This window comes from Mustela erminea, chromosome 13, assembly GCF_009829155.1.
Source record: "Mustela erminea isolate mMusErm1 chromosome 13, mMusErm1.Pri, whole genome shotgun sequence".
NCBI lineage: Eukaryota > Metazoa > Chordata > Mammalia > Carnivora > Mustelidae > Mustela > Mustela erminea.
The window spans coordinates 87,329,167-87,352,244 of NC_045626.1; the positions used below are offsets into that span (position 1 = coordinate 87,329,167).

The 23,078-nt window shown below is 63.3% G+C and overlaps 1 protein-coding gene across 21 annotated transcripts in view; it reads right to left on the reverse strand.

The window, feature by feature from the left end:
* Positions 1-1,468: 1,468 nt before the first annotated feature.
* Positions 1,469-23,078, reverse strand: part of NCOR2 (nuclear receptor corepressor 2) — a 204,884-nt gene continuing 183,274 nt past the window's right edge. For 5 of the 21 annotated variants that reach the window (XM_032310351.1, XM_032310354.1, XM_032310358.1 and 2 more), the window contains 19 exons: positions 21,303-21,443; positions 20,813-20,899; positions 19,957-20,255; positions 18,083-18,437; positions 16,821-17,042; positions 16,046-16,297; positions 15,271-15,420; positions 14,971-15,120; positions 14,667-14,874; positions 12,259-12,686; positions 10,957-11,106; positions 10,672-10,817; positions 10,014-10,207; positions 9,040-9,189; positions 8,262-8,410; positions 7,437-7,490; positions 4,413-4,634; positions 3,215-3,394; positions 2,448-2,629 (listed from right to left, as the gene is read on the reverse strand). In XM_032310351.1, coding sequence (XP_032166242.1) covers positions 2,448-2,629; positions 3,215-3,394; positions 4,413-4,634; positions 7,437-7,490; positions 8,262-8,410; positions 9,040-9,189; positions 10,014-10,207; positions 10,672-10,817; positions 10,957-11,106; positions 12,259-12,686; positions 14,667-14,874; positions 14,971-15,120; positions 15,271-15,420; positions 16,046-16,297; positions 16,821-17,042; positions 18,083-18,437; positions 19,957-20,255; positions 20,813-20,899; positions 21,303-21,443 — 3,719 coding nt within the window. Of the gene's footprint in view, positions 2,630-3,214; positions 3,395-4,412; positions 4,635-7,436; positions 7,491-8,261; positions 8,411-9,039; positions 9,190-10,013; positions 10,208-10,671; positions 10,818-10,956; positions 11,107-12,258; positions 12,687-14,666; positions 14,875-14,970; positions 15,121-15,270; positions 15,421-16,045; positions 16,298-16,820; positions 17,043-18,082; positions 18,438-19,956; positions 20,256-20,812; positions 20,900-21,302; positions 21,444-23,078 lie in introns of all 21 variants that reach the window. The other 16 variants (XM_032310356.1, XM_032310355.1, XM_032310352.1 and 13 more) reach the window with 10 other exon arrangements.

Sequence of the window (23,078 nt, forward strand, 5' to 3'; positions counted from 1 at the left end):
TGGAGGGAGGCCACAGCCAGGACAGGGCCCTTTGCTGGCCCGACACTGCCACCTGCCTGCCGGCCTCAGTACTTCAGCCCAGGGGCCTGGCCTGATGCATCGGCCTGCGAGCCGGCTGCCTGGGCCATGCAAGGCCCCTCTCTGGGTATTTGGAGGTGTCTGTCCCTCGGTGGGCCAAGGCACCAGCACCCCGGGCCGAGAGGCTGAGGGACAGGGTGGATTCCAGAACCATGACCGCCAGGCTTAGCCTACCTCCAGATCTTGTGAGCTTCCCTTTAGACCTAGACCCCCACAAGGGGCAGAGAGCCCACCTCCCAAACTCAGAGCTCCCAAGGGGTCCAAGGTCCCAGAGAGCCAGGGCCGCCCCCAAGAGCAGAGCCCGGACTGGGCATGGCAGCTGGAGGCCTTCCAACAGGCCTTCCTCCCGCCTGCCAGCTGTGCACACACCGGGCAGGCTCTCTGCAGATGGGGCCTGAGAGGGACCCAAGTTCATGGCCCCTCGGCCACAAGGAGGGGCCAACCCTGGCTCTGCTGGGCTGGAGGTTCTCGGACTTCTGCTTCAGGAGCGGGTGGGCACGAAGTCCACATTCAGGCCAGCGACTGACAGCTGGCTATTTGGCTCTTGGCTGCAGGGGGCCCTGAGGCCAGGCCAGAGGGACTCCTGACCATCTCCCCTAGAGTCAGGCACCCAGCCGGGCAGTGCGGGCTAACATTCACGCCCGTGACCCAGGACCGTGCGAGAGTCTGGAGGACACGGCACAGGTCGTGGTGAGAGATGAAGTGGCCATCGGTGAGGGGTCACAGTGAGGCTGCCGGCGCCCAGAGCCAACCCAAGAACAGCTTCTGTCTGTGGCCAAGGACCTCGGCCTCTGTGACACCCGGGGTCTGCTTGTAAGGAATGTGGGAGGCGAAGCGTGGGGCGCCTTTCCGCCAAAACTGCGGGAAGCTGCACCGGGACGGCTGTTCCAAGACCCAGGCAGGTGTGGCTTGTTCTCTCTTCTGCCTCGATTCAAAGCGAGCAGAGCGGCAAAGGGTCTCTTTCTGAACACAACGTTGGCAGGAGTGGAAGGAAACGTGCTCAACGATTACGAGTTGGCGGTGACTGTCTTGCACATGACCGTGATGCTCTCTCCGTGGGTGTGAAGGCGGGAAACCCTCCCCAGGGGCTTGAATATGCAACACCTGCCCCCCTCCAGATGTGCATGTCAGAGGCCCGAACCAGGTGTGCCACTCTATACCGTCCGCCCACGGGCACGAACATCGGATACTCCCGCCGTGGGTGTGACAGTTTGATCCCCTCATGGAGACCTTCTTACTGCGGCTGGAAGTCCTCGCCTGCAGGGGGACACGTTTGGGGCGTTTCGGGGGGATATTCCCTTGCCCCTCCGGGTTGCACTCCCGCTGCCCCCCGAGGCCCCAGTCGCCTGCCCTCCGGGCTGCCCAGGCTGAGGGAGAAAAGCAGCCTTGGTAACTTGAGTATAATTCGCTTTTTAATGAGAACAACGTGTGTAAATGACAGAATGCCCCCGCCGTGCGCAGATGGCGGTCACAGAGTACCCATCAAATTCATTCTGCCCAAGGAAGGGAGGGGGGGGTGCTCGCGAGCCACAGCCCCGCCCCCCTCAGTCCTGCGGATGATGGGGTCACTGCCTGGTGGCCTGCACACACCTTTTGAACGGTAAGCAGAGATCGAAAGCACAGCAGCAATAACACTGGGTAAAGTCCTTCCTTGCGTAAAACATCTGAATTAATTCATTGAAGGTATCAAAAATATACCCTGTAAACCAATACATCATTTACACCTGCCTTTCCTTCCCACCGCTGCGGCAGCGCCGTGTGAGACAAACAGTCCAGTTCCTCGGAGCGTCTGCTCGCCCCAGACCGCACCCGGCCCTTTCGCCCGCCCATCCGGCCCAGCTGGGTTTCCAGCAGTCTCGTTGACTGGGGCAGTCCGTGGAGACCAAGACGAGAGCGCTGGGGGCTGGACAGGGCCCGCGTCCGTCTGTCCAGAGCGAGAAGCGGAATGGGGAACGGAGGGAGGGTGCGGGGGCTGCTAGCTCAGTTTCGACTTTGGTTCCAAATGTGTTAAGGGGGGAGGCAGTGGCGTGGGAGGTGCGTGGCCATCCTGCTTTGGGTCCCTGGCCGCCCCGGCTGCGTGCGTGTGGCCGCCACACACCGCCGCGCCCCCTCCCCAGCCCCTCCCCACCCGAGCACCAGGTAAACATCCCCTGAGTAAGGTCACTGCACAGGACCAGCCCGGGGCGGGAGTCGTAGTTAAGGCTTTAGACAGGCGAGGATGCCGGCTCTGGACGGACGGACGGATGGGCGCGCAGGCAGACTCGGGGGCTCCTTCCTCGGTGGGGGGAGTCGGCGGCCGCCCTGCTCCTTGCCCGGCTGCTCTGGCCACTCGCTGGGCCCTGGCACCGCCCCCCACCCCGTTCTGACAGTCACTCGCTGTCGGAGAGCGTCTCGTACTGCGAGCAGAGCAGCGGCTTGGGCTCCTCGTCCCAGGCATGGTGGGGCCCGGCGAGGGGCCCGCTGCCCGCGGGGAGGCCCGGTGGGGGCGGGGAGGCCATGACACCCGCCTGCAGCCGCATGATCAGGGGGTTGTAGGGAAATGGTGTGGAACCTGCCGGAGAGACCAGGAGAGACGGTCAGAGGCCTCCGGGCCCACCTGTCCACCACCCTGGGGACTAAGCCTGAGCCTGGTGTCTCCCCCTACCCCCAGCCTGGCACCATCCCAATTCCTCCTAACTCCTGTGAGCTTCCTCAAGGCTGCCCCAGGCTCCTGGTGGCTCAGTCGGTTTCAACCCAGGTCATGATCCTGGGGTCCCCGGATCGAGTCCCGCATCGGGCCCCCTGCTCAGCAGGGAGTCTGCTTCTCTCTCTGACCCTCTCCCCTCTCATGCTCTTTCTCTCTCACTCAAGTAAATAAATAAAATTTTTTTAAAAAAACAACAAAATACCCTTGCCCGTCTCTGCTCACGGATACCGTGCTCTGGCCGCCTGGGGCCTAGACCCGTAGGGGGTCTCTTTGCCTCTCGGCCCAGGGCTCTCCTGAAAAACTACATCAGTTCTCTCAGACGAGGCCAGACCACACGCTCGGCACACAGTAGGTGCTCAGGCAGCCCCCACCCCCCGCCCCGGCCCCCGAGCCCCAGTGCACCTGGCAGGCTGACAGCCAGCAAGACACCACCCCCCCACACACACCCACCTGCAGACGAAGGCCGGTCCTCCCACACGCGGTTGGTGAGCGGCGTCCGGCGGTTACAGTCCCCCTCCGAGTGCACTGAGGAGACCGAGGGTGGCCGGTCCCCAGACGCCAGGCCCGGGGCCGGGGACTTGGCTTTTCGGCTGCTGGGTCTGCCAGAGACTTTGGCCTTCCCGCCACCACCTGCAGGGAAAGGGCCCCGTTGGACGGTGAAGACAGCACGCGCACGGTGAGAGCGGGGTGGGTGCGGCCCGGGCTGCCTGCCTCCTGGGCCCCCACCGAGGGGGACAATGACAGCTCAGCCCTGCCGGGATGCCGAGGAGGTCGACCAGATGGACAGGTCCAGCCCTGGGCCTGATTCTGGACGTGGGTTTCTACGAGGGGAGTGGCCTGAGCTACTTTCAAAGACCCCTCAGGCTGCCCTGAGGCCCGCCTACCCACCCATGGGCCGATACCCTGAGCATGAAGCCTTGGGGCTCTGGCTTGACCCTGACCATTGTCCCAGGACTATGCTCCGGCTGGGAAGCCTGAGCCCTCTGCAGAGAAGCCAGGACCCCTGAGGCCAGGCCTAAGCTCCCACTAAGTCCAGAAACTTCCTGGGACCAGACTGTCTAGGTCAGACAAATGGGCCCGAGGTCTCCGTGCTCAGACATGCAAAGCACGGACTGGGGAACTGCGGCAGAGAGGGGGCTGGCCCCTCTGCTTTCCCTGACTCCTCGGACTTTGAGGCTCACACACAGACACGGTGTCCTCCCCATCAGGTCCCAGGCCAGCCAAGGTCCCACACGACGGCCCCCGCAGATGTGGGCCCCACAGGCCTGGCTGCCGGGAAGGGACCTCCTGATCCACACAGAGGTGGGTCCTCACGCTAGCCTCATCTCCTCTAAGGAGACATGCAGCCGGCCCAGACGAGGGCCTCCCGGGGGACCTGTGTCCAGCAGGGGAGGAAGGCAGTGAGTGTTTTTAGAAAAGCAGCAGCTCCTTTGTACCTAGTGGGCAAGGGGAGGGCCGGGGCCGCGCCCGCCCCGATGGGGACAGCCGACTCCAGACCCACGCCAAACACGCACAAAAATAAAGTCACAAGCTCCAAAGCTGGAGGGGGTCGGTCAGAGGAACGCGGAGGCACAAGATTAAGGACACTGGGGTGGGGACAGACGGGGCGGGCGGGGCTGGAGGACCGAGGCGGGGGAGGCCTGCAGACCTGGCGAGGTGAGTGCGTGTTCGCTCCGTCCGTCAGCAGCGGTTATGGGTATAGTGGCGGGCAGGCTGGCACTGGCAGTCAGAGGGTTAAAAGCATTGGCGCTGAGCGGGGGCTCCTCCCACTGATCATATTTACCCATGAGCGCCTTTCTAATAATGGCCTCCAGCCCCATGTTGGTGCTGGTATGCTCCTGCACCGCCTGGCTTCTGCAGGTCATGAGGCCTGGGAGAGAGACACACACACAGGGGCCAGGAGGGGCCGGGGGGACAACGGGGGGAGGGAGAGAGAAGCGGGGGGAGGGGAGGAGAAGAGAGAATACACAGTGAGCACATTTCGGCAAAGCAACACGTTTCTTCATTTCCCTGTCCTCCCTCTTACTCTCCTGCGGCTTGCTGGCGGGGCGGGGGCCCCCTCGGACTCAGGCCCTGGGGGGCGGGGGGCTGGGGGGCGAGATGACCACTCTCCATGTCTCCCCGACTCTGCCCTCGGGGAACTCAGAAGCCTCCCCCGCAACGCCCCGGCCCCGCCACCCGGCCCCGCCATCCCAGCTGGGGCTACTCCTCTCTAAAAATTCCAAATGGCCTTGAAGAGGGAGTCGGGAAAGAGAGAGAGAGAGTGTGTGTGTGTGTGTGTGTGTGTGTGTGTGTGTCGGGGGCGGAAGTCAGAGGAGGGGACGCCCTGTTTGGGGAGACACAGCTGGGAAACCAGGTCAAGCCAGAGCTCCGTCCTGGGCATGGGTCCCCGGGGCTGGTGGGGGCTGAGGAAGAGACTCCGGGAGGGAAGGGGACCCCCATGAGGTCTAGGGCCCTCAGCCCCCCGCAGCCCCCCGTGCCCCCCCCACTCCCCACTCTAGGCCTAACTCTCCTGCCCCAGCCTCTCCCCCGCCCGGGAGCCGCGAGGAGAGAGAGTGCAGAGACGGGACGGTGAGGTGGGGGGTCGTAGCCATGCAGTTACGGTGCGTGCGGGGGGACAGGGCAGAGCTAGAGACACTCGCGTGACCGCCCCCAGCCCGGCCACCTCTTCGCCAAGCGGCCAAATTCACAGACTGGTCCCCGGCAGACGCCTGCAGACCCCCGCTACATCACAGCCACGTGAATTCACCCCTTTTCATCCACCAAGGGTTTCTGTCCCTTTCTCGTTTTCTTGGGGATCCTTCTGGGAACTCTGGCAGACCCGGGGACGCGTCTCTTCTCTCCATTTTTGCTAAACCAGACTTTGCCCACAACGCTCAAGCCCCCTCTGCCTGCCGTCCTCAGGCAACGTGTGCACGGATTTTCAGAACTGCGCCCCAGGAGTGCAGGAATAGTGGGGGGCCGGTGGGCGGGGCTCCCTGTCCCTGCCCTGGTTCGTCCGTGAACTCCACGGGCGGGTGGCTTCTCCGTGGTTGGAAACCACATTTCTGGCACATTCTGGGCAACGGTGTGCTCCCAGCGTTGTTTTTCTTTTCTTCCTTGTAGCTTCAAACTTGGTCACGGCCAGGGACACACTCTCGCCACCTTTGGAGGTGTGACTTGGCCACTTTTCACCGGCACTTCAAAAAAAATAAATAAAAGGAGGAAAAAAAGAAAGCCATGTCTCTCAAGAAGAAGTAGTATTTCCAGCAGGGGTGAGCACTGGCGGGGAAAAAAAAAAGCACTCATGCTCCTCCACACAAAGAAAACAGTGTGGAGTGGAAACTATGACGTGACGGGGACAGGCCGTGGCGGTTTCTTGGTAGACCAGCATCTAGCGATCCCAGATGTTTCTGAGCCTTCCACCCGAGGTCACGGGGGCGCGACTGGACCGGGCCAGGCGGGAAGGAAGTTTGACCGCCTCCAGTTACAAAGGCAAAGTCGGACGGGGGCTGAGCGCAGAGACCAGGACGTGGGGACGCCAGCGCGTGTGTGCCGACTGCTTACAGGGAAGCTGAGCGGGATCTAGCCCAGATCTTCATGGCAGCGCTGCACGAACTTCTACGGACAGATGCACCTGTGTGTCCATGGCCCGTATCACGAAAGGCAACGTTCCAGAAATTTTCATTTCTAACCATGTCATTGGTTCGACCAAACTGTGTCCTCTCTGCTGAGGTCTGGGTAGACAGGCGGGCGAGCCCCGGTTGAGACCCCCACTTGGAGGCCCTGATGACCCTTTGATAAAATCCAACGGTTGTCTTTTGCTCACCGCTTTCCCAGGCCTTGAGGTCCCGATGGCCCCTGGGAAGGCTAGCCCGGCTGCCCTCTGCTCCTCTGGCCTTGGACCCCCACCAAAGGCCCAGGGCACAAAGGACACAGCCCTGCAAATGACCCCGGCAACCCCCACCCCTCCCAGGCAGGGCTGCCCACGGGGACCCCAGCCCCGGCTCTGCTCTGCGCGCAGTCTCTTCACACAGGAGGCCAGGCCCTGAAGCCTTCCAAGGAACAAGAGAAACACACACTGTGGTCCCTACTGGCAGCTGGGGACCCAGCCCCGAGGGTCCCCCACATCCCAAACGTCATGGCAGGCCTGTGGGTTTTCACCCATGTCCCTATTCCGGCTCTGGCGTTCCCTCAGCTGCTTCGAATTTTTAAATAAATCAGATGTCCTCTCTGTAAAAGCGCTCACGTGGACCCCGAGAGAAACCCGCGTACAAAGCCCGCGCCCACGCTCCCCGTCCACACTCAGACCTCCACCGGAAGCCCCGGCGGGGAGCTGGTGTTTCCAGACTGTTGTGTGTGCCCCTGATTCTGTACCAAACACACCGGGAGGCCCTGGCATGTGATTCCAACGCAGACCCCTTGCAAAGCCTCCCCAGCCTTCTGTGCGAGTCTATGTCCCCGCTGCTGGGTTTGTGGAGTCCAGAGGGAAGGACACACTTGAACTAAGAAAGGTCTCAGTCCGCAGGACTGTGGCTGGGCTGAGGCCCCGGTGACCTCCCAGGCCACACTCCCTGAGTGTCCTTTCAGATTCCACCCAGCAGCCCAGTCTCCCCAGCGTGCAGCCAGGATGGGGGGGGACCAGGAGAGCGGGGATGGGGCTGGTGGCCTGGAGCCCGGGCTGGACAGTTACCTGCTCCGGTGATGGCAGGCATGTTGAAGATCTCTGTCCCGGGCTGGCCGATATCTGGAGGGGCGGGTGACAAGATTTAGGGTAAGGCTTAGGGGCCCACAGGTCCCAGAAGGTCCCATGCCCCCGCCCTCCCCCCGTCTAAGCAAAGTGCATCAGCGCACACAGACTCCGTAGGTCGGGGCAGGCCTGGGGAGTGTGCTTTTCTAACCAGCTTGCTGGGGCTCCCGACCTCCGGGCCCACGGACTGCACTTGGCAGGGCTCTGGAGCTACCAGGCCAGGCTGGGGACTATCTGTAAGGTTGCTGCTCCAGCCCCGGGAAGCTTCCGAAAAGCCTCTGCGACACCCCCAGTCTCGCCGCAGCTAACGAGTCCCAGCCGGGGACTGCGGCAGGCTCCTCTGTGCTAGGATCTGTGCTTCCCGTGCTATGTGCGGGCCGCCGCGCTGGGCGTGGGAAGCAGAGTTAGGACTGACATCCAGTAGCCACATAAATGAGGGAAAAATCACAAATACGATGAAAAATCACAAATCAATGTGAGCTGGGGACACAAAGGGCCCCGGGGTGGGCAGGACCCCAGGCCCAGTCCCCAGTGCGGAGGCTGAGCGAGAATCACTCCTGCAAGCACTCGCCGTGTGCCCCCCGTGTGCCCAGCACCGAGAGCGCGCAGGAGGAGCCCCCAAGGGGCTCAGCGAACTTGGGGTGAAGGGCCAGGGGGAGAGGTGTCGGCGGGTGCACTGGCTTTACAAAGTACCCTGTGGGTTCTCGCCCGGTGTCAGCGCCCAGCCCTGTGGGGGCGCCAGCTTCCTGGGGGAGGGGCGTTGCTTACTGTACTCTGGCTCGTTCCGGTTGTGCGTGTTCAGCTTCTTATTGATCTCCTGTTTCTTGGACTTGACCATGGCAGAGTTGCTCTCGGTCAGTTTGCTGAAGAAGGCCGGAGGCTGGCTGGTGTTGCCTGGAGACTTGGAGCCCATCCTGCTGCGAAGATCAGATACCCCAGGTCAGTCTGCTCGGGGCTGAGCTTGCACACCTTTGACGATGGGGCACTCATCACCTAACGGCCTTGGAAATTCAGAACGAAGCTTCTGCCCCATGCCTTCTGCCTTCACCTCTCAGACACCGTCTCCTGTCTCCTCGTCCCCTGAACCTTCTCTGTAGCTCACCTACCCACGGGCTCAGGCTGTCTCTGGAGAGCCCCAGCTGCTCTGCTGGGTCATGCTGCTCTACCGGCAGCAGCACAGCCCCTTGAAGGGCTTCAGGAACTGGGTGCGCACCCAGACCACATCTTTTCCCAAGGCTCACGGACCTGGCTTGTTCTCTGTCCCCATCGACCCGAGTGGTCGAGCACGTTCAGCTGGTTATTGCTCAGGTCCTCCGCAGATGCTGGCGCAGGGGCCCGGCCTGAGCCGAGACACCCCAGTCCAAGGCGCACGAAGCTGCCACGGAGCTCCCTCAAGCTGGGGCATCTGCTTAGCAGGCCCGAGGGATCTCGGCTGCACAGTAAACCCGTGCCAATCCCCAACAGCACAGTGGGGACCGAGGCCACGTGGGGGCGAAGGGCTTGTGTCTGGAGTGTCCGGGGGCAGGGTGGGAGGCCACAGAGGTACCTGGGCTCTGTCTGCTCCCCGTCCCGGTACAGCAGCGGGTACATGGCGCTGCGGGGATGCCCAGGCTCAGCCATGCCTTCCGGCGGGGACACGGGCTCGATAGCATCCTCGCTGCTGCCCAGGGTCGACGTCTTGCTTGGCTCTGGAGACCTGAGCGGAGAGAGGGTCTGTGGTCAGAGCTCAGCGCTCTCTCCCCCGGAATGACGCAGGGATGTGTCACTTTCTCCACGACGACCCCTCCCTACCCTGCCCTGCTCTGCAGCAGAGCTCAGCCGCTCTCCCTGCGGAGGGCCCGAGAGCTGCTCTCCCAGGCTTGGTCGGCCACACCTTGTGGGCCACGTGTGGCCTCTGCTCTAGTTTCTTCTTGTACGACCTTCCGTCCCTGGACTGTCGCTGGACTTGGCCTGTGGGTGGTAGCGGACCCCCGCTGCTCCCGTGTCCCAGGGACCTCACTATCCCCCCTGCTGTCTTCCTGCCCTCAGGCCTCACTCACGCAGCGCCCCCTTTGAGCCAGGGACCTCCCCCAACCCGGGAGCTCCTGGGGGGGCCCCAGAAGTCAGTGTGCACATGTGTCTGCAGAGAGGCTGAGCACACAGCTCTGGCCGAGTCCCAGCTCTGCCCAGTCCCAGCTCTGCCCCTTGCTGGCTGTGCCCCTGGAGGTAAATGGACTCGCTTCCCCATATCTCAGTCCTTTCCTTGGTGACACGGGGACGTGGCCTGCCCTCGCTGGGCTGAGCAGAGAATCCTGGTTAACTCATGGCAAGGGCTTAGCTTGGTGTCTGGAACCCAAAGAGTGCAGTGCGCCTGTCAGCTCTCCCCCACCCGCGCTGTGGCCTTGAGCAAACCGCCCCGTGCCCCTGAGCTCAGTTTCTCATCTGTGCCACAGCGGCAGGCGGCCCCGCTACTTGCTCAGCCCCACCACGGCAGCCGTCCGACCAAGGCCTCCCGGCAGCTGAACAGCCCCCAACACTCACCTCTTGCCCCCTTCACTGTGGGGCGAGCCACGAGCCGGGGCGCCGTGGTCTGGGGGCGGGAGGTAGAGGTCACTGGGTGGGCGGCGGAGGTCTAAGACGGGGCAGCTGGCTCCAGGGAAGGAGTAGAGGGGGGCGGGGAGAGGCGCGCTGAGCTGCTGTGGGTGGTGCCGCGTATAATCCTGGGTGATGACCTCCTGCAGGCCGAAGGTCGGCAGAGAGGCACAGGGTCAGGCAGCCGCCATCCCACCAGAACCTTCTGTGTGGGCAACGGCTGGGCTGAGCTTCGGGAACAGAACGGGGCTTGGTTCTTGGTGCTTTGAGATCTGCCCACAGCAGCCACAGCGTCCCCGTGGGCTCAGGTTGGTGGTCGTGGCCCGAGGTCTCACAGTGGCAGCCCTTGGGTGGGTCAGATCCCACCGGCCAGTGTACATGAGATGCGGATCACAGACTCACGCACCTGAGGCCCCATCAGCTGGATGTGGGGCGGCCACCGTGTCTGAGTCTGAGACTCCGGAACCCCCGGCATGGCTTGCCCTCGTCACCCCCTACCTCCCGGGTCCAGGCCACCAGGGCTCGGTTTACCCCCCAGGACCTCCCCCACCAGGACCTCGGCCCGGCCCAGGTTCAAAGGTGATGAGGTCAGAGAAGGGGTAGTTACACTGATGTGCTGTGCCAGGGTGACGACCCTCTGGTGACCTTTGACCCCTGGGGTGGTCTGGAGCAGCGGGCTGGACGAGGACTGGCTCTCGGGCGGCGGCCGCAGATGCGGGAGGTGTGCAGCCTCACCGCCGAGCTTGCTGGGGCCTGCGGGCAGAGGGGAGCAGGTCAGGCTGCGGGGAGCCTTGGTTTTCCTGCCTGCAGGAAGGGGCGATGGCAACCCCGCTCTCACAGAGCTGTGGTTCAACGGGGTGCATGGGGGTGCTAGGGTGGCGTGGGGCCCTACCTGGGTGCTTGTGCCTCAGGTCCCCCTCTAGGTGGCTCTTGTCGACCTCTTCGAGGTGCTTGGGGAGCCCCTTGTCGTGGGTCAGGCTGGGCGAGCTCACGGGGCTGACCGGTTCCACCCCGTCGGGGCTGTAGCTGCCGCCATGGTAACCTACAGTGGGCAAGGCCCTGGGTCAGGCCAGCGCCAGGACCTGGGGCTGGGGCCGCCCCTCCCTCCCGGTCCACCCTTCCATGCTGGCTGGGGTCCCCAAGACTGGAGGGGGGCTGTGGGCAGAGGGGGCGAGGGAGCGAGCCAGAGCAGGGCTGCCGGCTGGCCGCAGGCGGGGGTGCGAGGTAGGAGAGAGACGGAACGGTGGGGAGGGTGACAGGTGGAGGAGAAACGCAGTTGGACACACAGGCAGGCGGGCCGGGAGATGGAGACAGACCCAGGGACGGCGAGAAACACAGACCCACCCAGAGAGGGGGCGTCGGGGGGGGGGGGAGTCTCTAGGGAAGGGAATATAGGAGTGAGATCAGTGGGGGGTGTGGCAGGCAGGGACACTCAGGTCCCGGGACCCCGCCTGGGCCACAGTCCCAGGAGCCCCCCCAGCCCAGCAAACGGGAGCCCAGAGCAGGGGCCAGAGATGGGAGGCAGGGGACTCTGGACAGCAGGTCAGCAAGGGGCACCCCAAGACGCCCTCACGACCCAGGCAGGGTGCAGGGCTCGGCTCCTCCTGGAGACGCAGCCGCTTTCGGCCCCTCCCTGTCTTCTCCCAGACCGTCCGCCTCAGCGGGCGTCCTCCACAGCAGACTCACCCACGCGGCCGCAGGCCTCCGCCCGAGCCCCTCTGCAGCCCCGCTCCCTGCTCCCCAAACACAGGCGCAAAGGTTGGGAGATGGGAGGCGCAGTGGAAGTCAAAATCACAGATCCATTCATTAAAGGAAAAAAAAAAAATAAAGCGAAAATCCAAAAAAAAAAATCATGATAAAACAATGTGCAAATGAGGAGAGGCCCCCGGGTCAGAGGCGGTGGGGGTGGGCGGCAGCTTGAGGAATAAAACCATCATCAGGGCGTGCAATCGACGAAGACGCGTTTCAAAACGAAATACCAAAACCAACGAAAAATGAGGGGAAAAATCAAAAGCAGAGATCTGAAAATATCTTTAGGCCACAAGACGGGGTGGGTGGGTGGCGGGGCCGGAAGTCTTACCATCGCGAGGGGAGTCGTTGGCCAGCGAACCTCCTTCTCGCGGCCCTTTATCGTGAGCAATTTGACGCATGATTATCGCGTCTATGAAGGTGGCCGCTGTCAGGGTGGTCTTACCCAGAGAACGGAGCTCCAGTTCCTGGATGGAAAAGGGTTTACTTTGAGTCTTTTCCCGGTGCAGGTCCGCGGCCGAGGCGGGCGGCGCAGGCTGGTCCGGGCTGGCGTGGTGGGGTGCGAGGCTCTTTGCTGGGGTGCGGGCGATGGCCGTGTGGCTGGAGCCGGGGGGCGCCAGGGGCCGGGGCTCGGAGCCCTTGCCGGGGGAGGAGGCGGGCTCCAGCCCCGCGCGGCCCGGGGGCTTGGCCAGGAAGGCGTGGCCGGCGTCTGCGCGGGGCCGCTCTGGCCGGGCGACCCTCGGGGCCTCCTTGGGCAGCAGGACGGGCTCCATGAGGGTGGGGTAGACCCCGTCCAGGGCGCCGCCCAGCGGACAGTGGGTGGTGGGTGGCAATGTGGCGGCCGGGCGGACAGGCGAGGAGGTGGAGGTGGACCTGCGGGAGGAGAGAAGGCGGTCAAGGCGGTCGAGGGACTGCGGGAGCCGCCGCAGGGGATGGGCAGGGGACCCAGGAGGCCAAGGTGGGGTCACTCCCCTCACACTTCGGCACCCCGATGGCTCTCCGCAGCCCAGGGATAAGCCTGTCTGCCCCGCCCGGGCTGCAAGGCCCTGCCGCCACGACCTTCCGACGGCACGTGGTCACCTGCTCACTTACTCACTGTCGGCCCAAGACTTCTCACGGAACGCCAGCTAGGTGCCCGGCGCTGTTCTAGAAACTGCTCTGACGCTGGGGAATATGGCAGCGAACGGACAGAAGCGCCTTACGTTCTAGCTGAGCAGACCGTATGCAAGGTCAGAGAGCAGGTGTGACTCGAAACCGAGTGGGGGTGAAGGGAAGATGCAAGCTCACGCGCTGGCAGGGGAGCCACGGGCGGCTCAGGACACGAGGGGACGAAGGAGCCACATGGAGACTGCGAACACCGGGGGCACGGGCCCCGAGAATGCTGGGGACCGGGAGCTGGGGGGTTAGAGGAGAGAGCAGCAGGGCCCGGCTCTCCCACACCAGCCACGGGGGCCACACGGGGCTCTCTGGGATGCCTGCCAGCACTGCACCCCAGCACGGCTGCTCTCGGGGGTCACCTGCCTCTTCCTCCAAACAGCCTTCCCTGATTGCTGTCTGGTCTAAGCCCTGAGATAAGCCCCAGAAGGGCTTGCAGGGCTGGCATCACAGTGTCCCCCACATCCAGGTTGGCCAGGAAGAAGGAACACACAAACGTACACTGTAATTCCCACAGGGTGATACAATAATCCCTCCTTCGCAGACGAGGACACGGGCGCTTGGACGCGAGCTGGCCCGACTCCAGCCCTTCGGGCCTTTCTGTCTAGCCCAGTGTCTCCATGAGGAAGTGGCCTGCCCTTCACTGACCCTCACTCCAGCTGCCAGTGGGAAAGGCCCGACCGCCCCCTGACGGTTTCTAATCGGCTTCCCGCTGGTGTGGGGGGACAGCTGGCCTTCACGCACGAGCAGTAACCGTGCTCTAAGCAGCCAGGTGCCTCTGCTTCGTGTAACTGCCGTGTATCTGAGTCGGGGAGGCACAGCCGATGCTTTTGGGAATCAAGGTTGTCACCTTCCCTACCGGGAATTGTCGTTGAGTGGTGGGTAGGACTTAGAGCAGCCCAATGGGGGGAGGGTACTTGTATGAACGGAAACTTCACCTTGGAGGAAGCAGCACCTGCCTCCGAACAGGACCCCGGCAGGGAGGGGCACCGGGGAAGCGCCCTCCCCCGCATTAGGCAGCTCTGCCCCTGCATTGGGGGGAGGATGTCACCGGAGGGGACTTGAGCTCCTTGTGAGAGTGGACTGTGGGAGGCACACAGGGGACACGTAGACCCTCTCCCATCTTAAAAGAACCCTTAGGTTTTGTCCAGGGAAGATGGATACCACCTCCTCCCTGCTGGGCCCTCCTGAAGTCGGGAGGACCAGAAAGAGTCTCTCCCCACAGCCCTCCCTTGTCTGTCCCTCTGCTCTCCAGGGCCTCTATGCTTGAACCCAACAACCTACCACCTACTCATCCACCCACCCCCAACCTGCTATCCATCCACCCCCTCATCGACGGAGGGGGTCACCTGACCCATGCAGACACCCACCCAGTCCCCCACTGGTCATGTTCACCCACCCTCCTACCCACTGGCCCAGCCCAGCCGCCGTCCACACACCACCCACCCACCACCCGACACGCATCCACTCAAGAATCCACGGATCTCCCCACCTCCCCCTCCTTCTAACCCAATCTCCCATATGCCTGCCCATTCACTCCCCCGCCCCCGCCCACCCACGCATCTACTCCTCCGCACCCCCACGGGTGCTCCAGCCCACGTGCAACCGCCGGCGTTTCCCCCCGTCACCCGCTACCATTCACCTCCCGATTCATCAATCCATCTACGCCCCCCGCGGCCCCCCCGCCCTTGCGCCAACCTGGCCCACCTCAGGACCGTGGGCGTGCTGGGCTCCACGGACGTGACGATGCCCTTCATGCCCGTGTTGTGCAGCACGCTGGGTCTCTGCTGGATGGCGTCCTGGGTCCGGGGCGAGATGGGCGAGTGCTGGTGGGAGTGGGAGTGGGAGGCCGGGCGGCTGCCGCCGCTGCCCCCGCTGCTGCCGCCGCCGCTGCTCTGCTCTGTACCTGGTGGGGACAAGCTGCGGCGTCAGGGGGGGCCTCAGACGGCCCATGAGGACCCCCCCCCCCGCGAGGCCGGGGCGGGGCTGTCGCACGCCCTACCGGGTCTCCAGATGGGCGCGTGCTCCACCGTGGTGGCGGACGTGAGGACGGACTTCTCGCGCTCCCGTTCACGCTCCCGCTCGCGGTCCCGCTCCCGCTCCCGCTCGGACGAGGAGGTCGCCGAGGCTTTCGTCAAGTGAGTGGGACCCCCTGGCAACCCAAAGTCCTGTGATTCAGTCTGGCGTTCCGGGAGGGCCCGGACTCGTCCGCCGGGGTGGACAGAGGGCCCCCGGCTACCTTCCTCCATCGCCAGGGCCCCAAAGCAGGGCCCCAAAGCCAGGGCGGGGGGCAGGGCGTTACCTGGGGAGAGCGGGGAGCTGCTGAGCCGGCTGCTGAAGTGCTGGGGTGCCGTGGGGAGGTAGGCGAGGCGGTCCATGGCGGGGGCGGGCGCGCCTGGTGCTGGAGGCACCAGCACGGGGAGGTGTGGCACTTGGGACAGGTCGATGATGCCTGGCAGAGAAGGCGGGGGCGGGGGTTGCAGGAGGGGCAGGAAGGGCCTGAATGCCAGGCTTCCGCAGCACCACCTCCCCTTGGCTCCCAAAGCCCAAGAGCGCTGTGTCCCGCAGCTGATGTCGCTGCGTCCCCTTGGCACGTCCTTCCTGCCCTTCCGGACTCTCACCCCCTACGATCAGTTCCCGCATTCAGTGCCCCCACCCCGTCTGAAACACCTCGCACGACTGGTTCTTCCAAATGGACCCTAACTGGTACTTGGGTTGTTCCAGAGGAGCATTCCAGAAGTTTCCAGAGGACTTAAATGTACTTACAAAGCAACCACAGGCTGTTTGCAAGTCAAGGGACCAGAAATACAAGCAGCCTCCTATTTCGATCCTTTTTTTTTAAAAATAGTGCCAAGGACCGCATAGGCGGAGTTCACATAGACCGGTACGCACACACCACTCTCCACCACCTGCCAGGTCTATGTGTGCTTGGGGCGGTCACACCACCCAGACCCCTAAACGGCCCACACCACATGGCCTCGGGCCATACTCCTGTGTCCTGTGTGCCGCCCAGCGGCCCGGGCAGATGAACACTAGGGCTGAGTGTGGATGGGGAGGGTCCGCCTAGCTGCACCCACCTCGAGGGCCGGCGGCATAGTTGAGGGCCAGTGAGGACTCGCGGGGCGACAGGCCCCGCAGCATGTCGGCTCGCTGGGCCATGGCGGTGGCCGCGTTGTGGTGCATCTGCTGCGAGGTGATGTAATCGTTGATGATTGTCTGGCGGTTCTCCAGCGCGGCCGTGTCGGGGTAGCCGCGGATGAGGTACGGCGGGTACAGGTGCGGGTAGGTGGGGTTGGGTGCCAGGTGTCGGGGCAGGTAATAGGCAGCAGCTGCAGCGAGGAGCGAGGAGAGGGGCGAGGTCAGATGGCCTCCTGGCGCCTACCCCGACAGCTTCTCCCAAAATAACCCCCAAACCCAGAATTGAGGGCCTGGACATGGAAAAGGTCTTGCTCCCCAAAACACATGGGGTACCTTTTACTGATAATGTAGTTCAGATTGAAGTTCCCCCAAACCAAGGGCATCTAAAAGGTTAAGTCACTAAGATACCTATAGGATGCATCCAACACTTCAGTCTTTTTTTGGGATATATTTATAATTTCAAAGGCACTGATAAGTCCTGCAGGGAAAGAAGACCACTGGAAAATATTTAATCCCATGCGTCCCTCAGACTCCTATGAGAACATCTGTTCTAACCTGAACCGTTCACGTGATTGCCTTACTGGGTCTCTCCACCTCGAGGCCTCCGTTTCCCCCATCTAGCAGAGCTGAGTTGATGCCTGAGGAGTCCCTGGGCTGACAGGGACAAAGCCCCTCATGCCCTGCTGTGGGATTCTATGGGTCCAGGACAATCACCTGCATCAAGAGGGATTCCACGGGGTATGGAGGCGGGATCGAAGGCCAGCGGGATGTGGCCGCGGTACAGGTCCACACCACTCACGCCCCGAAGCAGGTGCTCGTAGGGCGAGATGGGGTGGGGGTGGTGCTCAGGCACGGCGCTGTGGGGGGACTTGGCAATCTCACGGGGCGTCGACGTCAGCTTTCGGTCCTGGGATGTCTTGCTAGATGAGAGGCTGCCTGTGGGGACGGGCCAAGGCGGGTAAGCATCGGAGCCCTGTGCCGGGGCTGTCCTAGCTCTCCGCATGGGGGCCGCCGAGGCCAGGGTTAATGGGAGGCCATCTGAGGGTGGGCTGTCTGGGATCCGGAGACCAGGACTTCTTTCACCTGTTCCTCGGTCTCAGCTCCTGTGTTCTGTCATTTACTCATTTGCTTCTGTGTTTTTGTACTTTAAAAGAATTCACTCATCCATGCTCTCATTTTTTCCCTTCATTCATTCATTCAAGCAATCAAAACATATTTATAGAGCCTCTACTATAGGCCAAGCACTGTTCTAAGAGCTGGAGCCACCCCTGTGAACAAAACAGCAGGAAACCCATCCTGCATGGAGCGGGCTACTTAATGGAGGAGAGAGGTGATAAACTAGTCCTTGAATGAGAATTTCTGAGTGATAAATGCTCCAGAGAAAACTTAAAATGTGACCAGAATAGTGGGGGAGGGTCCTAAAAGCCTCCCCAAAACATGACTTTGCACAGAGACCTTAAGGACAAAAAGAAGTCATTTAGGTAACGATCTAAAAGTTGGGGGACGTTTCAGGCAAAGGGAACAGCAGGTGCAAAGGCCCTGAGCAAAGTCAAGGAACAGACAGGAGGAAGCCGGCTTGCTGAGTCTGGGGTGGATAAAGGAACATGGGGACAGTGAGATGGGGCTTGGGCAGGGCCGGGTCCTACAGGACCCCCATCGCCACGGCGAGACGTCACTAGAAAAGATTTAAGCAGGGAAGCGGAACGGTCTGACATGAGCTTTTTAAAGGCGATTCTGGCTGAGTTTGGGGTGTAGATGATAGCCAGACAGGAGGGGGCATCGGGGAGGCCAAGCGGGAAATCGTGGTGGCAGGGAGGCAAAGATAATTCTGAGTATAACTTGGGTTGGGCAGGTGGAAGGCATGTGGTAGCCCCGTGGGTGCCCCTGGTTTCCAGCCTAAGCAGAGGGTGGGTGGGGAGGTATTGTCCTGAGCAGGGGAGTCCAGCCACCCCATCCCCCCGCTGCACCCCACGCACCCTCCTGCAGGCGCGGGGTGGGCTCCCGCGTGGTCACCGGCGAGCCGCGTGGGAGGTGGCTGGCGAAGGGCGCCCCGTGTTCCTCGTAGGTCAGGGGGCTCTGGCGCGGCTTGCCCAGCTCGGGCACGATGACTGGGGCGCCCCGGGTGATGGAGCCCCCTGAGCTGCCGGCGGCCCCCGGCCGGCTCTTCAGGCTCTCCTCGTAGCAGGCGCGCTCTAGTGCCCGGGCGTCGGCCATCACGTCCAGCGGGTGCACCGGCGGGAACGTGCGGCCGGGGCTGCCGATGATGGAGCGCACGTCGTGCTTCTTGGAGCCGGCAGACGATGGGCCAGTGTCGTACTTGAGCGGGGTGCCCTGGAGAGAAGGGGCTGTGAGTGCCGACTACAAGACCACTCTGAGCCCCTGCTTCACAGCCGTGGGAGGGGAGCCACGCATCCCATCTCCAGGGGCCGGGGGACAGAGGACTTCGCTAACCCTAGGATCAGCACACAGTCACTGCCCTGCCCCTTCCACCAGGACGGGCTGCAGAAGGGGTACAAAGTTCAAAGGTCAGCCCTCCCTGAAGCAGATGGGGGGCCCTCTGTTGGCCCCCGCACGGGGAGAAACCCCCCCCAACCCCTCCATCAGTCTGGGACCCTCAGGGCCCATTTGATGCCATGCCAGAAGACTCAGCGGCAAAGCCCGGTTCTACCTGGGGAGCCCAAGGCTCAGAGGTCTGGGCTGAGGCTTGTTTGCTCTCTGGCCAGAAGGGGCCAGAAATGGTGGGGGTCACAGACCAGAGCAGAAGCTGGCTACCTGGGAGGAGCCCCGCCCTGCTGACACCAGCTTGGGGACCCGGGGTACAGTGGGCCCTGTGCCTCTGGAGATAGAGCTCCGAGTTTGCTCACCAATGTTTTAATCATTTTCATAAGAAAGGGAAACCCCTGGTTTTTAAGAATGCTGTAGAAGCAGGCTGGTCTCCCTCTTGGGTCCACGGGGGACTCCCGCCCTGAGCCTGGAAGCCAAACCAGTCCCCTGGCATTGGGTACTTTCCGGAAGATGGCTTCTCCCGTCTCCGGGCACTACGCACCTTAACCCCAGCTGTGCCGGCCTCCCAGGATACCCTCCCCAGTCCTGTCCGCCCCAGAGCCAAGCAGCCCCCGAGGTGTTCCCACTCTCCCTCCTCATTCCTTCGGGCCGCCTCTGACCACAGGAAGAGACAGTGGCCCTTCCATGTTCCTCTGACCAGCTCCTTCCTTGCACGCTTGGAGCTGGTCACACCCTATCAGGCTGGGGCCTCTCGGGGGGGCGCGGGCCGCAGGGGTGCAGCCTGCTGGTGGGAGAAGTGGACGCCCAGAGGCAAAGATGTTGCAGATCTAGGCACGTCTGGACTCGAGGTTCGTAACAGCCGTTCACTTGCTGTGGGGCTGCAGGCAAGTCTCTGAGCCTCCATTTATGCACCCACACGACGGGAACAGTAAGAGAACCACCGCAGAGCGTGGTTGTGGGGGCGAAACAGGACATGACGCCAAGCGCTCAGGCAGCCCTGGACCTGGAGCAAAAATCCAGTTAGCGGCAGCCTTTTATTTTTATGGCTAGCTCTGGGACTTTGGCAGGCTGCTTGAACGCTCCGTGCCTCAGTTTCTCCACCTGAAGAATGGGGACAATGGGGAGGAACCTCCCAGGGGCGTAAACAGAACCAGAGGAGGTTGAGGATAAAGAACCCCTGGTGTGGAGCCCTGCGGGGCCCAGGAACGAGCAGCTGTGCCGTCTCGGGCGGGCACCCACGGAGTCGGAGCCTCAGTTTCCCCATCTGCAGAGGCCAGAGCAGCGGCTCACAGCCTCCCCCCCTCCCCCAGTCCCGGCCCAGCCTGCCAGGCTCCGGCGCCCGTACCTGCGTGATGGAGCCCTCCTTGAGCGGCCGCGGGGCCAGGGGCAGCTCAGGCGTGCGCCGCAGCTCCTCGCGCGGGATCTCGTGGATGGACCGGCCAGCCTCCTTCACCGTGGCCACCAGCCCCTCGTGGGCCGGCTTCAGCTTCAGGGGGCCCAGGGCCTCCAGGGGTCGGGTCTTGTAGGCCTCGGCCAGGTCCCGTGGGGGCGGCGGGGGCGGCGGCGGCGTGCCCTCGCGTTTCAGGAGCTTGGCCTCCCGGCGGAGGTAGTCCTCCTGGGCCTCCACGTAGGAGCGCGGAATCCCTGCCGGGGAGGACGGGGTGCTGACGCTCGACTCCGCAGCCCGCCGTGCCCCTTCTAACCTGGGGGCTCCACGGCCCCGCGGCTCTGCGGCCAGCCTCCCTGGGACCACATCTCCACCCGCTGTGGGACCCCCAGCCCACGACGACACCCCTCCGAGCCTCAGTCCCGTCACGTGTAAAACGGGACCAGTGACTGGACGCACACCCAGTGAGGTGCACCGGACAGAAAGCCCCACAGGGTTCCCACAGTCGCTGCCTCGCTACCGAGCAGCCAAGCCATGTTTGGGGGCTGCGGTAACAGCACCGTTACTGTGATACTGCGGGTCCCACATCCGGCGACGGGACGAGCAGCGGGGCCAGTGCCGAGACCAGGACAGATGCTCGGAACCATGCCTGTGCAGGGCAGGCCGAAGGGCAGCACCCCGCGCTCCCCTTCTGTTTCTCTGCATTTCAACCTGCGCCCACACGGGCCACGGACACGTGTCCCCCGCCATGCTGGCATGACCCCCCCCCCCACTGGCTGCGGCCGCCACAAGGACGGTGGGGGGCGGGGGGCACCTTGTGTGATGGACCCTCGGATGTGGTGCTGCTCTTTGAGGTGGTGGGGGCTGTGTCGCTCAGGCGGGATGGCGCGGCCCATGAGACCTGGGGGAGGGGCAAGAACATCATGGTTACGAGGGTCCCCCAGCCAGCCTCAGGCAGGGACAGGAGCTGGGGTCAGAGCCACCTCTTCCCAGCATGGGTCCCTCCGGCCAGCCATCCCCAAGACAGCCGTCCCCAAGACAGTGGCAGTGGGGCAGCATGAGATTCAGCAAGCAGCGTCCCCTCTCCCGGGCCGGGCGCTGCCTCTAGAGGGAGCCTCAGCAAAGCCTAGCCTCAGTTTACCTATCTGGAAAATCAGGCGAACCATCCCACCACCTCCCTCCAGGCGGGGCAGAGACAAACTCTCTCTCTTTGCCACTCTAAGCCACTAAGCCACCCCAGGGCAGGTCCCAGGCCCGCTGGGGTTCTGTGTCTGCTGGGGCAGGGAGCCGGGCAGGACGCCCACCTTCGATGCCCGCCGAGGAGACGGCTCTGCTGACGCGGCCCTCCATCATGTCATAGGTGCGCTTGGGGGCAGTTGTCTCGTGTGGAGGTCCTGAACTGCCCCTGCCGTCCTCCTTGGGGCACTGGGACACCGACATGCCTCCTGGAAACCAGACCGTGCTTGTGGTGAGGGTGGCGGTCTAGTGCACGGGGCGCGGTCCCAGCAAAGCCGCTGGGGACCCGGGACAGGAGTCAACAGGGCCTGTCGCAGGGCACGGCTGGGCCCTCCTGAGGGAACCCGCAGCCTGCAAGTCAGCCGGGGCCCCTCTCGCCAGGCTAGGGGATTTAAGACACAAAAGCGTCCTATGTCCTGAACCCCAACACCCCATCAGCAGGTGTGCGCTTCTTACCACACACACGGCCATACGAGCCTGTGCAGACACGGCCTCACACGGGTGCCCGTTTGTGACACGAACATCAGTGCACACGTGGGCATGAGCAGGGGAGCGGGAAGGTACGGCGTGTGCACCACCATCTGGGTGTGAGTGTGTGCACGTGCGTGCTACACACACGGGCCTGGCCACTAAGAAGAGACTGAGGCCAGGTGCACAAACGGGCCCCGTGCCGGTCTGTGTCCACGCGCGTACGTGTGCACACACGTGTGTTCGCTGTAACAAGTCCACGTCGGGGGAGGGTGCTGTGCATGGCGGATGTGACCTCACCGAGCCAGGAGGAACCCTGGGCTGAGCACCCTGGTCTCCCAGACAGGCTGAGGGTCTGAAGGCCACCTTGGCCAGCAGGCTGGGGCTCCCCAGGCGCCTGTCCCCGCCCAGAGCGGCAGATGCAAGCTCCCCACGGCCCCCGTCCTGCCCTGGAAGACAACAGGTTCTCCCCCTTGTTACGTCGCACGATGCACTCCACAGGCTACAAAGCGGGGGCCTCCATACACACCGCATTGTGGCTCTCAACTGTTCTTAAGACTAATCGCTGACGTTTAAACACGGAGATTTCAGATCAAAACGGACAAACGACTATACATACGTGTATATATACACGCATACGGAGAGATGGGAAATCCAGCCGGGGGGCTCCCATCCGTACAGGGCGACAAGTGCCACTGTCCGGGCTGCCAGGGCCCCCCACACCCACTGCCTGCCCCGCCCCTGCTGCCCCCTAACCGGGAAGCACGGGGGAGACGGGAAGCCTGGTGCAAACGGCCCCTCCAGACGAGAGCTCGAGAAGCACGGGGGCTCACAGTGGGTGCGGACACCTGAGGTGAGGCTGTGCTCACCCTCCCTATGCACCTCGACTGCAGGCCCTTCGGCCACGTGCCGAGCCTGGTGTCCAAGATGCAGCCCCTGGCCTGTCCCTCAGCTCCATGGTACCACGACCACTCCCCAGGGCCGAGGGGCAGGGGGCGCGGGCAGAGGCGGACAGAGAGGAGAAAAGGTGCCCGCTCAGCAGAGGAGAGGCGGCACGGGGCCCTGGAGGGCCAGCCCCCGAGAGGAGCTCACATCCCGGCTCTGTCCTCCCTCAGTGCCCTCTGTGCGGGGGTCCTTGGCTGTGGCCCCTGAATGCAGGAGGGGAGAGGGGGCGAGAGGCAGGGGGAGGGTCACTACGGTCATCACACCCTGGTGGCCTCCTATAGGCTACCAACGAGAGCACAGCGTTTGCCGGGAGTGCTGGGCCTCAGTGCCCCCTGTGTCCAGCAGGGTGGGCCAACACTTCCTTGCTGCTGGCTTACATACCTGCAGGGACAGGGAGCTCACCACCTCTCTGGTTGGGCTTCATGCAGTCA